The sequence below is a fragment of the Equus caballus genome, chromosome 18 (assembly GCF_041296265.1).
Source record: "Equus caballus isolate H_3958 breed thoroughbred chromosome 18, TB-T2T, whole genome shotgun sequence".
Lineage (NCBI taxonomy): Eukaryota > Metazoa > Chordata > Mammalia > Perissodactyla > Equidae > Equus > Equus caballus.
The window spans coordinates 75,053,095-75,068,141 of record NC_091701.1 but is presented as its reverse complement, the minus strand read 5'-3'; the positions used below and the strand labels follow the sequence as shown (position 1 = coordinate 75,068,141).

The 15,047-nt window shown below is 38.3% G+C and overlaps 1 protein-coding gene across 18 annotated transcripts in view; it reads left to right on the top strand.

Annotated features, from left to right (window-relative positions):
* SATB2 (SATB homeobox 2) overlaps nt 1-15,047 on the top strand; it is a 197,987-nt gene that overhangs the window by 117,792 nt on the left and 65,148 nt on the right. For all 18 annotated transcript variants that reach the window (XM_070242105.1, XM_014732597.3, XM_070242107.1 and 15 more), the window contains one exon: nt 6,407-6,879. In XM_070242105.1, coding sequence (XP_070098206.1) covers nt 6,407-6,879 — 473 coding nt within the window. The remainder of the gene's footprint in view (nt 1-6,406; nt 6,880-15,047) is intronic.

Below are 15,047 nucleotides of genomic sequence, written 5' to 3'. Positions count from 1 at the left end.
CGCGTGCACACACACGCACACAGACAAGGTGAATACGATAGCAATGGTAAATACTGCACAGGCCAGGGACTGTTGACATATAATAACTCATTTAATCTGTGCAATAATCCTTCATGGAACGCATAATTATTGGCCCACATTAAATATATGAGGAAACTAAGGCACTGGGAAGGTAAGTAACCTACCCAAGGTCACACATCTACCACGTGACAGAGCTGAGATTGAAACGCCAGCAGTCTGGCTTAGAAATCTCTCCTTGCAACAAGTATACTGTACGTCTTTCCCAACAGTTGAAAAGCTATTTACCCAAATTGCAGTAAAGAAATGACAATACAAAAACTAGGCACCAGATAGGAATATAAGACAAGATTTATATATATATATTTGGGTATTGAAAATGTTCTTGCAACCACCTAATATATATATCTCAAGGATTTGCGATTATTAAAATAAATACTTGACTTTCTGAATGTGGTAAAATTGCTTGAGATAAAATGAGATTTTTGAACCAAGTATCTTTTCATTGTAATCCAGATAAATCCCTGGGGAGGAATGTAGCCTTCCCATCTGTGAAGAGCCCACCACAGCCACCGGTCATGGGCATTGAATAGCTAATGGTTCTGGGGTGCTCTTGGTTAGAACATCAGCTCTGTGAACTTGGGGAGGCTTCAGGGGCCTCTGGAATTCTAACACAGGCCTGCAAAGGCCTCTCCTACTTTGGAGTTAAATGGAATCCCAGAAGCTCAGAAGCTGGTTAGATAATGGTTTTCCATTCCTTGCAGTTTTTTTCACGGAGGCTGGTACATTGTGATGCATTCTGATGTTATTATTATAAGACTGGCAGGAGAAAAAATGAAAAAGTTTTTCAAATTTGGCGAAATCCATTCAAACCATTACTGAAACCATACCCTGCCTTGGTCAGTGGAGGTGCAGCCTGTTGATGAGCATTTGATTTTTTCTTTTTTAAAGGTTGGCACCTGAGCTAACATCTGTTGCCAATCTTCCTTTTTTCTTTTCCTTTTTCTTCTTCTCCCCAAAGCCCCCCAGTACATAGTTGTATATTCTAGTTGTGAGTGCCTCTGGTTGTGCTGTGTGGGACACTGCCTCAGCGTGGCCTGATGAGCGGTGCAGTGTCCACGCCCAGGATCCGAACCGGTGAAATCCTGGGCCGCTGAAGCAGAGTGCGGGAACTGAACCACTCAGCCATGGGGCTGGCCCCAAGCATTTGATTTTTAAGCATTCTTAAAGTCAGGATGAGGATTTTTTTTTTTCTTCCTTCATTCTTGGGAGTAGATAACTTGGCTTTTACTGGTAAAGATGTCAGGGACTGAAAAACATTAACAAAGATTTTTTGCTTGACCAAACTTAAGTCAGGCTCCTGAACCTTCTCCTAGGCCCATCTATTCACTTACTTGTAAAATCCAGTTTTAGCAAGAACCCTGCTAAGTCAGTTTAACCAGACCCCCAGTCTCAATATCTGATCACCCTCGATATCTGATCGGGTTCCTCATCTTCCACCTCCCCCAGGTGATGTCTGAGTGCCCTGGTCTGTCTTCAGCAAAGAATCCTGTTAGGTCGGTTTAGCCAGAATCCCCCTAGCTCCTGATGTTTCCTCTTAGTAATTTTCCACCCACTGTCCGCCACCTGCTCCTTGGCTATAAATTCTCACTTGCCTGTGCTGTATTCAGAGTTGAGCCCCGTCTCTCTCCCCCACTATAAAACCCCATTGCAATGGCCCTTATACCTATTGTGAAGGTCCTGGATAAGGTCTGCCTTACTTCCTTTAACAAGTGTTGTTGAATATTTTTTTTTCTTTAACAACATAAGGAGTGTCTGTAGTCTCATAGGCAAAATTTTGAGATTGGCAGCCCATGGGCAGGATCTGTTTTGCAGAAATGTTTTGTTTGGTGTTTATTGTGTTTTGAAAATGGAATTAGTTGCCAACACTTAAAACTTATGAGCTATCATGTAATAATCCAGATTTTTCATTTTCTTGAAAAAAAAATGTGAAGAAATGATAGTACGAGAAACACAAAAACTAGTTGCTTCCTTAGGACTGGGCAGGCTTTCCCTCACCCCCAGCACCTCTGCGGCAGCTTCTCTGCCTGGATGTGTGGGCATTTGTACCTGCAGTGCCTTCACTGGGGTTTACTAAGGAGCTGGAGCTTCCTGGTGTCACCACGTGTCTCTAAGTGTACCTCCACAGTCACTGTTCTTAACGCTATGAATTTATAAGGATCTAGGAACTCATAAGAAAAGGGAGAATTCTTATGTATAATCGTAAAGGAATATTGGCTGGCATTATTCGGATTCTTACTCCACCATCTCATATAGGTTTCACGGAGCTCTGACATTTGTGCTTAATTGTGTGCATGATTACAACTAGATCTGTGAATGGAGTGTATTTTTTATTAATGACGTGATTTAGATATATCTCAAGAAAGTAAATCACTCAAATGTAATTAAATCACTAAAAAATGAAAATACTGAAATTTTGGAAAATTAGCTTTATGGCCAAAGAATGCATGCTGTAAGAGGATGATTCTATGTTTTTTAAAGTAGAAAAAAATAGATAAAACTTTTGCTTCTTGAGTACCTGAAAACGTAATTTAATCTTTGAATTTGTCTTTATTTTAGCTGAATTAAAAAGCGAATAAAGAAACAAAAGTGAACCAAGTGTCCACCTGAGACCAAATATTTCTGCCTATAAAACATGGCTTGACTCTGGAAACAGTCCATGGTCATTTTACTTCTTCTTGCAATAAGGAAATTATAATAGTAATTCCTGTTCCGTGGAAACTGTTAGATTACCTTATTTGATTTCAAGATTGTGTACCTTAAAGTTTAACTAATACAATGACTGAAAAATGTTTGCATTTAGAAGATGAGATTAAATTTGTTCACCTTGAACCTTATGAAGGAAAGGTGACACACTAAATGAATTGCATTGAAAGGATTAAGCTAGAAATTGAACCCCTTAAAGAAATTTGAGGTAAACTTTTGACTTATTTGGGGGTTCATAGGAAAGTTAAGCAATCATTCAGCTTTTTAAAAAGCAGGAAAAAGTACTGTATATGTCTGAACTTAAGGTGATCCCAAGAAATAGGTGTTTATCTATTTTCCCAATGATAAGTTGTAAATGTATAAAACCTTTAGACATATAGATAAAGTGGTCAAATATCTGCTTAGATTTTTAATATATTTACTTCCATGTATGTATTTTAAAATTTCACAAATTATTAATTTAGAAATATGACTTTTCCCCACCCTTACAGTTCACTGATTGATTTTTTTTTTTTTTTAAGATTTTATTTTTTCCTTTTTCTCCCCAAAGCCCCCTGGTACATAGTTGTGTATTCTTCGTTGTGGGTTCCTCTAGTTGTGGCATGTGGGACGCTGCCTCAGCGTGGTCTGACGAGCAGTGCCATGTCCGCGCCCAGGATTCGAACCGACGAAACACTGGGCTGCCTGCAGCGGAGCGCGCGAACTTAACCACTCGGCCACGGGGCCAGCCCCGTTCATTGATTGATTTTGTTCAAATTCTTCACGTGTGATTTGGCACTGGTATCTTTGTCATTACTAAATCCTCTGTTTTGAGTCATTTCACCCAGTTTTCCAGCACACATCATGTCTCCTAAATTTTTTTGAGACTCGGTACTTTTTTTTCTTATTGAAGTATAGTTGCCATACAATATTGTATTAGTTTCATTTACACATCATAATGATTTGATGTTTATATACATTACAAAATGATCACCCTGATAAGACTAGTAACTGTCACATTCAATGTTCGTACAGTATTGTTGACTGTATTCCCTATGCTTTATATTACATCCCCATGACTTATTGATTTTATGGCTGGAAGTTTGTACTTCTTAATCCCCTTCACCTATTTCGTCTTTCCCCCCAGCATCTCCCCTCTGGAGACTACCAATTAGTTCTCTGTATCTATCAGTCTGTTTCTCTTTTGTTTTGTTTGATTGTTTGTTTTGATTTTTTACATTCCACTTATAAGTGAAATCATATGATAATCTTCTTTCTTTGCCTTTACTTATTTCACTTAGCATAATGTGCTTTAGATTCATTCCTGTTGTTGCAAATGGCAGGAGTTCGTTCTTTTTTATGGCTGAGTAATATTTCATTGTGTATATCTACCGCATCTTCTTTATCCATTCATCTACCAGTGGACACTTTAGGTTGACTTCATATCTTGGCTGTTGTATATAATACTGCAATAAACATAGGGATGCATGTGTCTTTTCAAATTACTGTTTTAGTTTTCTTCAGATAAATACCCAGAAGTGGAATTGCTGGATCATATGATAGTTCTGTTTTTGAGGAACCCCTGTACTGTTTTCCATAGTGTTTGCACCAATTTACATTCCCACCAACAGTGCATGAGAGTTGCCTTTTCTCCACATCCTCACCAACACCAACACTTGTTATTTGTTATCTTTTTGATAATAGCCATTCTGCCAGGTATGAGATGGTACTTCATTGTGGTTTTGATTTGCATTTCCCTGATGATTAGTGATGCTGAGCATCTTTTCATGTGTCTCCTGGCCATCTCTTTGTCTTCTTTGGAAAGAAGTCTGTTCAGGTCCTCTGCCCATTTTAAATTGGGTTGTTCGTTTTTTTGATATTGAGTTGTATGAGTTCTGTATATATTTTGGATATTAACCCCTTATCAGATGTATTATTTGCAAATATATTTTCCCTTTAAATAGGTTGCCTTTTTGTTTAGTGGATTTTGTTTTTTTTCTGTGCAAAAGCCTGATTTCAACTATACTACAAAACTATAGTAGTTAAAACAGTATGGTATGGGCACAAAAACAGATGCATAGATCAGTGGGACAGAATAGGAAGCCCAGAAATAAACCCACACATATATGGTCAATTAATCTATGAAAAAGGAGGCAAAAATACACAATGGAAAAAGAGCAGTCTCTTTAATAAGTGGTATTGGGAAAACTGGACAAGTACATGCAAAACAATGAAATTGGAGCACTTTCTCAGACCATATACAAAAATCAACTCAAAATGGATTAAAGACTTAAATATAAGACCTGAAACTATAAAACACCTAGAAGAGAACCATAGGTAGTAACGTCTTGGACATCGGTCTTAGCAATACTTTTTTGGATACGTCTCCTCATGCAAGGGCAACAAAAACAAAAATACACAAATGAGACAGTACTTTTTTGATTCAAATATGGTTCTGTCAATGTAAAGTATATGCAAAACTACAAACACTATTTCCATATTGGGGAGCAATTATTTTAAAATTTGTCCTATGGATGAGTTCTTTTGATCTCCAGCACGTAACCTCCCAAAGTAGTGCTCTTTAAAGTTATCTTAATAAGGTTTTGCATAATCATATCTAACATTTACAATTGTAAGAAATAATTACTAAATTTGTTTGGAATTTTTGTTTTAAAAAACAGATTTTTTTAGATTATCTCTGTAAGTATTTAAAACTAGTAATGATGGAAGTTGTTTCAGCCTAATGTGTTTTCTCCAAACAAGCCTTTGTTTTATACGGTAAAGTAATACAAAGATTTAGGTGAAGATTTGACTATGAAGTGACTCCTTCTTTCCTGAGAAATATTCTTGGGGGAAGAAAAAAATCTGCCTCATGTTTGAACATATAGGATATTCACTTTCTTTTTCCTCTCCCTTTCAGGGTTATTCCTTCAATCTTTGCTAGAATGCAATGGAATGTAATAAAGTAGATAACCTGGAGAGGGAGAGCATCTTATTTAATAGGAGGTCAAGGCAAATGTTACTGATTTTGTGAGCTTTTTTCTTATCCTGGTGCATATTACGATCATTAAAATATCCATTTCTAAAAGAAATGTTCTTATAAAGAAGAAAGCAAGTGAGTAGGTAAAAGGATATACTATGTGGTAGACATTTTCTATGAATGTTTCCATAGTTGTATAATAGTATTTATGTGAGGTTTTTATTAGCAGGTAGCAGTTAATTTGGCAGGAGATGTTGTCCTTGTCATTTCCTGTTAACCGTGAACTACACCATTAACCACAAACTGCAGAAGATGAGAACAGCTGGTGTTTTTATAGCAGAGGGTGATGAGGGAGATGATAGAGATTGGGAATATCAGAGGATTTAGAGTTTGTAATGGTTAGCGGTTTCTGTCTTGGCTATTCAATAAAATGCCTACTTTTAGGAATTTAAGACTGAAGTGGCAAATAATTTTTGCTTTCATATCACCTATGAAAGAATCTATTATTGTAATATTTTACAAGATCATTTTATGCTGAGGCTTCCAGCTAGGTGTGAAAAAATGTCTATGTCATTAATATACAAAAACCATGATAATTCAGTACTACATATATTAGCAACGAATTATACCAATAAAAATGAATTATCATTTTTATCTCAACAGTGGAAAGAGTGGAACGAGAAAACCTTTCAGACTATTGTGTTCTGGGCCAGCGTCCAATGCATTTACCAAATATGAACCAGCTGGCATCCCTGGGGAAAACCAACGAACAGTCTCCTCACAGCCAAATCCACCACAGTACTCCAATCCGAAACCAAGTGCCCGCGTTACAGCCCATCATGAGCCCTGGTCTTCTTTCTCCCCAGCTTAGTCCACAACTTGTCAGGCAGCAAATAGCTATGGCCCATCTGATAAACCAACAGATTGCTGTTAGCCGGCTCCTGGCTCACCAGCATCCTCAAGCCATCAACCAGCAGTTCCTGAACCATCCGCCCATTCCCAGAGCAGTTAAGCCGGAGCCAACCAACTCTTCTGTGGAAGTCTCTCCAGATATCTACCAGCAAGTCAGAGACGAGCTGAAGAGGGCCAGCGTATCCCAAGCTGTCTTTGCAAGAGTAGCATTCAACCGCACACAGGTACAATTAGCGTTAAGCCTGATAATTGGTGGTTAAGAATAATACTAGGGACAGGATTGTGACACATATTAAATCCTTTTTATCTCTTAAGAAATTTTTATGGATCTCAGAGCACATAGAATTAGATTACTTAATAATCCTTAGTTCATGAAATACTATCACCATTGATCCATGCATGACCATAATTAATTAATTGAAAACCCACCACCCAACTCAAGACCCAAAATGTAACCAGTGACTTGGCTCTGTCCATGTGCTCCTCTCCTCTCTCATCTTCTCGATCTGCCTTACCCTAGATGTAACTTTGATCTTGAATTTTGTGGTTATCATTGCCTTGTTTTTTAAAAATTAGTTCTAAAACTATTTATTCATGCCCAATCTATTATTTACCTTGTTTTTGAACTTTATAAAAAGAGTATCATTATATGTTATAATTTCAATAATTTTTTTATATGCTCTTGAAAATATACATTATATTTAAGATATTGATAAAGTGGTAATAGATAGTTTACTTATACAGTCCTGTGCCGCATAAAGACGTATGGTCAACGACGTTATGGTCAACAGCAAACCACGCATACAGTGGTGGTCCCTTAGGATTAGTACCTGTAGCCTAGTTGTGTAGTAGGCTATACAATCTAGGTTTGTGTATATACACTCTGATGCTAGCACAATGACAGAATCTCCTAGTGACACATTTCTTAGAATGTATCCCCGTTGTTAAGCAACGCATGGCTGTATCTTTATTTTTGTAGGGGAATTATATGCCAATATAATATTAAAGATAAAAGAATAAATTATTTATGTATGTCTTATTTTATTGAGGGCTGCTTATAAGTAAGACATTCTTTTCCACCAGTGGTTCTTAAACTTTAGCTGCATCAGAATCATCTGGAACACTGTTAAAACACAGATTGCTGAGCTTCATTCCAGAAGTTCTGATTCAGTAGGTCTGAGGTGGTGCCCAGAAATTGGTACTTCTAACAAGGTCCTGGGTGATGCTGATGCTGCTAGTCTGGGGGCCATACTTTGGGAACCATTAATCTAGCCTGTATATGAGTAACAAAAAAGTAAAAGTGCTAATCTCAACAAGCTAACAACCTAGTAGTGAAAAAAATGTACCTAGATAACTAAAGGTGTGAAGTAAGGTGAATAGTGTAGGAGAGTGTAAGCAATTGTTGTAGTGGCTGTTCCTGAGGAGTCGGGGCTAAGGAATACTTACAGTAGAATGAATATGGTGAGTATTTAGGAAGACAGTGGGTTTAAGTTCAGCCACCCTACTATGTGCAAGTCAGGAAGCTAAGCTCTGTGCAGATGCAAAGATGAAAACGATCATGGGCCAGCACATATGTAAACAACTGACTTGAGTATTAGGTTGCTGGATAAATAAAATTTAACAGGCAAAGATGGAGAAGAAGGGTATTTTTGGCTAAAAGAATTCATGAGACAAGTGTTGAGTTAGAAAAATGCAGGAATAGCTGGTAGTTGACAGTAAAGCTAGATAATGAAACTTAGGGAGAGAAAAAGATCAAAAAAGTCTTAGGGACACTCTAAGAACTTTAAACTTTATTTAATAGGCGCTGGAAACCACTGAAGGTTTCATGTGGGAATATGCTTTGACCCAATAATCAGAATTGGATCTTAGGAATATTTTTCCCCCCTTATGATAGCAAGAAGATAGGAATATCATTTAGAAGGCTGCCGTAAATGTCCAGCTGAAATGTGTAGTAATTCTGAAGTAGGCTGGTGGCAGTGGAGTAGAGGGTACAGAGTCAAGAAGCATCGTGGAAGTAAAGTTGATGGAAAGTGCAACCAGCTGAATGGGCAGGGAGGAAGGGAGTAAAGATAATGCCTGTGACTGAGCATAAAGCTGCGATTATTCAGAGACTCACGGAGGATGCTGAAAGAAATGGTTGGAGTCAGGTTTAGTGATTATTCTAGATTGGGCTGTCTTGACTTTGAAGTGCTGGCAGATTTCTTAAGTGAAGATGTGCAGCACTCATTGGAAACAGGAGTTTGGTGCTAAGAAGAGTTGTCAAGGCTAGAGAAAGAAATTAGAAGTTTATTCACAGAGCCTGAGATTTAAAGATTTGGGGGATGATGGGGAGAAACCATCACCACTGCTCCCACCAGGAAAAGAGACAGAAGAAATTGCAGGGAGATGGGGGCACGTGGAGATAGAAGAATAAGGAGATAGTAGTAAGGCCGTGGAGGACAGGGGCAGACTTGAGACTTGTCCATGTGTAGAAAGCGAAGATGTCTGGGAGGGAGACGCTCGAAACCATGCCGTGAAATTTGGCAATTGGTTGGGAGAGATCTTTGGCAAACTTAGAGTATAATTTCATTAGAGTGGTGAACACAGGAGCCAGAATTTAGGAGTTAAGGAGTGATTAACTGGTGAGAATATAGAAGCAGGCGCTGCACATTACTCTTTCCAAAATTTGGTGTTGAAAGGGAGGCCAGAAATGGGTTGACTGTTTGAATGTGATAGCAAGTCAATTCATGATAGAAGGATTTGTGAGGTAGTTGGGGCCTCAGCTGAAGTTAAGCTAGTGATGGAACCAACCACTGTGGTTTGGGAACAGGCTTCAGCAGCGCTGGAACTGCAGGAGTGGGAGCAGGGAAGAAACACAGTGGGATTGTTTGAGGTTTGGTGCTGACAGATTAGGTATGGCAGGAGACCAAGAGGGGTGAAGTCTCTTGCTCCCTTGACTCTTAGCTAATTTATACATTCTATTATTGACAGAGTCTGTTTACATCATTTGAAAATGAGTTTGGAGGTTCACAGAGGTCTGCACGTGTTCTAGACATCACTCCACTGCTTTTCTCATGTGACTCAAAGTACTCAGGCAGTATTTGTGCGCCCACTTTATCTGGACTGGGGTTATGAAACGCTCTGGTCCTTTTGAGCAAGTCCATTCCATACTATTGGAAAATGCAAAGTGGAAGGATGCATCTTTTAGTCTGTATTTTGCCGTGCTGTGTGTGTGTGTGTTCTTTCATCTATCATTCATGTGCATGAATAGGCATTTCATGGCTAGCCAACATTTTATTGCCTGGTTATATATATAGCTCCATTGGCTAAGAATAAAATTGAAAGCATGGTTGTATTACTTTGGATTTTAGAATCAAATACAGAATATATTTTATCCAAATAGCGTGACGCATGAGAGAAGACTCACAATGAGGCTAGACAAAAGACAGACCGTGTTGGTGTGAGGGAACGCTCTGCCAAGGCTCTAGACTCCTGGAGGTCTGTCTTCTCCTGCACAACTCTTTTGTCTATTTTTATGGATTAATGACTTTTCTTTGGCATTGCCGTCTTTCAAGTGCCAAGTTATAAAAGGTCTAATTGAAGCATGGAACACGTTTTATTATTTTCCTCCTGCCGTTAAATTTGTAAGATGGCTACACCCAGAAAGAAACATTCACTTTCAATCAACATGAGCTTGAGTTCGTGGGCCAGCCTTGAGGATATCAAATGGAAACTGCATAGGAATGTATGAGTATTTCCTTTTAAAATTCTGCTTTTAATTTGGGAAAGCTTTTCATCCCTCTGGGATCATAACCTGTTGTGTATAAAGCCCAGCCTAATCAAGGTAGATGGTATTGACAGAATGACATAGTTTGAACTTAAGCCGGAGGTCAGCAGGCAGATTGTTTTTGCTGTATATACTGTAGTCACTAACAGCAAGGCTGGACAGCTGGGTTTCACCAGCAGCATTGTTAAATGGAAAATGTGGTGTACTATGCCCCATGAAACCAACCATGGATTTTCCAAATGTTGAGGCTTTTTTGAGTGGAATCAGACGTTTATGGGTTATATAATAATTTGCCAGCTATAATAAACAAATATAAATTAACTTTATGGATAATAACATAAATGCATGTTAGTCTTTGGATAGAAAACAATCTCAACTTTTTTTTTTCCTCAAAGCAAATAGAGTTAGCACCATTCTCTTTTTTTGAGGAAGATTAGCCCGGGGCTAACATCCGCTGCCAATCCTCCTCTTTTTGCAGAAGAAGATTGGCCCTGAGCTAACATCTGTGCCCATCTTCCTCTATTTCGTATGTGGGATGCCTACCACAGCATGGCTTGACAAGCGGTGCATAGGTCCATGCCTGGGATCTGAACTAGAGAACCCTGGGCCACCAAAGGGGAGCGTGGGAACTTAACCGCTGAGCCACCGGACCGGCCCTAGAACCATTCATTTCTCACAGACACCTAAGGCCAATATCAGTCTTATACTCAGTTGCTTTCCTGATATGTAGCATATTCTCAGTCCATTGAATATATTCCAAAAATAGTTCATGATCTCTATTATTCACTTATTATCAAATTCAATAAAAAGCACTTGACATATTTTGTCATGTTACAGTTTGTGTTCCTGTATTTGTACTTGATTGGACCAAGAACAAATCTAGCAATTTGTGTGTGTGTGAGTGTGTGTGTATGTGTGTGTAAAACAGAATCACATGCACAACATTTGTCAATGAAGCTAGAGTTGTAAAAAAAAAAAGCCCATATCAGCCTAGTTTTTTGTGTTAAAGACTTCCAGATGAAAAACTCAAATTCATAATAAATAACATTTGAAAATGCCAGTTCTCCAAACAGAAACTATTAATTACCTTGTATATCTGATCCATTGGCACTATGTCATTTGGTGATGTTAAATAACATAATTAAGGGAATAGAGCTATTTTTCCAAGAGCTTACTTTTAATACATTTTTATTTTAATCACTATGTCTTTTAAAAACATAAAATGCATTTGTTTGATAAAATGATACCCTACCCACACTTCATGACGAAGTTGTAACTTCTACTGGAGTTAGAGATAGACAGTCTTTTGCCAATCGGGTCATCAATATTCAGTCAATCCTATGATACATTTCTAAGCATTTCTGTTACCTATGGTCATAAAGCGATGTGGTATTGTCAGTACACCAGGGGAAGCCAAGGCAGGTAACATGCCTGCTCTGCTTTTGATGCTCCACCTTGCCCCCTCCCCACCTCATGCTTTTACTTGTAAAATCTAGTATCTCCTGGTTGGCTTTTCATTCAAAGGACTTTCCTCAGGCTACTGGGCTTTGCTTTGCTCACACTGACAGAGAGCTGGAAATGCTTCACTGATGTCTGTTAGCCCAGCTCCTTGCCTCCTGGAGTAGGGACAGCTCTGCCGTGTGACTTCCACTCCAGAGCTTTCTTTGCAGGATAAGCTGAGGCTGGGGCTTTGCTTGGGTTTCTTCCCTTCCCTGTCATGCTTCTCCCACTCCTTCACCAGTTTGCCCCGGAAGTACTTCCTTAATAAATCTTCATCTCAGGCTGTGCTTTTTATCCCAGGTTATCCATCAATGCTATTGCTAGCCTAGATGGCATTTGCTTATACCATGGGGTGGTAGTTTGAATAAAAGATCTCTTCAATTTTATGCCTACTCCCTTTACAAGTTTAAAGCAAGATGCTGTCATGGAAATAGTATAGAAATCTTTACTGTACTTCTTTCTTTAAAAATGCTACTATTGTTAATAAATCATAAGAAAGATGTTGTTAGAGGAATAGTATAGAATTGTACAAATTTTTTTACTGTATTATTGTCTTTTGAAAATATTATCACTATGCTTGTTTTAAAATGAGCCCCCTGAACTCAATGGTATGATATTGATATTGGCCAGATTTACTTGTGGATATTGAATGTGGGGAGAGAGAAAGAGAAAGGAAAGAGAGAGAGAGAATGAGACAAACAGACCTTGATTTGAGGCCCTATGAGGTCTCCCAAACTTGACTTCAATAGAAACCATCCTTACTGAGCCCCAACAGTGACTTACGTGGTTCTGGTGAGTTTCAGAGCAGCTTTGCTCCCTGGCCCTGGCTCTGTCAGTGAGGCAGATGGTATCTGGAGGAATAATAGTTTTGAGAAGTTATAGAACCAGTGCTCGGTCAGGTTTTTGTTTTTTTGCATATATGTTTTCCCTTGCTTATATTCTGAATTTATTTAGTGTTAGCATACTTTTACTTACTTGGCCTATGGACGTGAAATAAGTTACTTGGCTATTTACTAAGTTTACTTCTTTGCGTTTCGACAGTTTGATTATGAATCCTAACCTGAAACGTTCTTTTGCCCCTTGTCACTTTATGGACTTAAAAAATTAATCAGAGGCATATGATAGTACGAAAAGGTTTCTCACGGTGTTTTAAAAGACTTAATATTACCAAGGGATACTTGTGCAATGTCCACTGACCTATAATAAGCATGGTTTCATAAAATATGTACAGCGAATCTTCCTTAATAGATAAACTATTCTCTAATTTATTTAAAAATCCAATGACCTACATATTCATATGTTCAGAATCCCCCATTTACTAACATCCATTCTCCTCTGAGACCTTCCGTCTCAGCAAATCTGTTAAATGAAGTAGAGGAAGCTTTGATCCAAACTAGGCTAAATCCATTGGAACGGATGCCCTGCCAGGTATGAATGGGAGCATTAGAATGCCCAAAAAGGGAAATTAGGTGCGAGCCTTGTCCCTTCTCTGCACCACTGTCCCCTCACCTTATGGTGGGGTTCAGGAAACATTCTTAAACAAGGATCAGCAATAAGAAGTTTGGCTACATTCATTATTTATGTAGTATACTTTTTTTTTTCCATCTAACAAATTATGCCATAACTCAGAAAGTTCATGTTCATTTTGTGTCTCAGGTAGCTCTCCTGAGCCAATTCTTAGCAACATGTTCTCTGTGGAAGCACAGATGTGTTTTGCAAAACGTGCTATTCTTCTGTAACAGTAGGTCTCTAATTTGGTGTCTTTCTCCTTCTTCAGTTTTGACGAAAAAGAGTTACCCAGTTTGCAACCTTTTGTCGAAACCCTTGCTTGAGAAAGCTGTTCATCCTGGTCTTGTCTGACAGAGAAGAGGATTCTAAAAATCCTTTGGGAACTCACTTGGTTGATTACTTTTTATTTTTTATGAGACTTTGCAAAAAAGTCTGCCGTTTACTCATGAAAGCCAAATCAGTTGAAGAAACTTAAGGCCAGGGTCATAAATATAATTTATGAAGTCACTCAGCAACTGGAGAATGTTTTCAACAGATTGGAAAATTAGATTGAATGATGTATCAGGAAAGTTGGCAGTAAGGTCAACAGCTAGAAATGTAAATGTCTTTGTGTGAAATGACATGGGTTTTGCTGTTATGCTTTTTTGGCACAGTGTTTATCATATATGCACACCCATATTATTAAGTTTAAAAATGTCTAAGGACTTGCTAAACATTATATTTTGAAGTGGTACAGTCAGGAAGAGATGTGTAGCAACAAAATGAAAACTTAACTGAAATATTTGGGAGTCCGAGCTTCAGTGTATTAGCAGTCAGTTTTTTGGGGCAGAAACTTCTCTTTTAAGTCCTTTGTTTGATTTATACATATGGTTAGCCAAAGACAGGCATGATTTAATTATACATACAATTTCTACTTGTAGAAAACTTGACCCCCAAGATATTCAGAATTCTTTTTCAGCCAACCTTTGGTCTCAGTTATCATTATTTCTCAGTATTCAACAGTGTTACAGGCACTCAGCAAGTCACACAGGAATAGAACACAATGTAAGTCCAGGGGTCTTGACTCCATGGTCCAGTGAGCTGGTTATAAAATGACAAGGAAATCTGTGAGAAAAAGGAAGTCCACCCACTGAAAGTTGGGCTATAAATATGAAATGCTGCAGATCAGGCATGAACATGTTATTGGGTTTTGAAGCAAATAATATATCCTCTTTTGATTTCAACATTAAATTAATAAAGTAGGAAAAGATGGCCCTGCTTGCTTCATAAAATAGGCATTCTTTCATTTCAGAATCACTGGCTTGAGTTCATAGATTTAAAGATTGTAATAATGTTAATATCTCCCAGGATAGCAGTGTCTCAATGTTATTAGATGGCTTAAGGATGGTCCTTAAGATAGTGGTCTCACTTTAGCTCCTCCTGTACATAGAAAGACTATCATTAGTTAGCAACTTTTAGGCAATTTCAGCAAAAAAGCGTGGAGGAGATACTGGCTTTGTATATGCTCTGGGTAGAGAGAAGGTTGACTCAGCAGCTGTCAAACGTATATAACCCTCTCCCCATTTCTAAAGCCACTTGAAATAGAAAATTTTATGTAAAAGAAAATATGGAGACTTT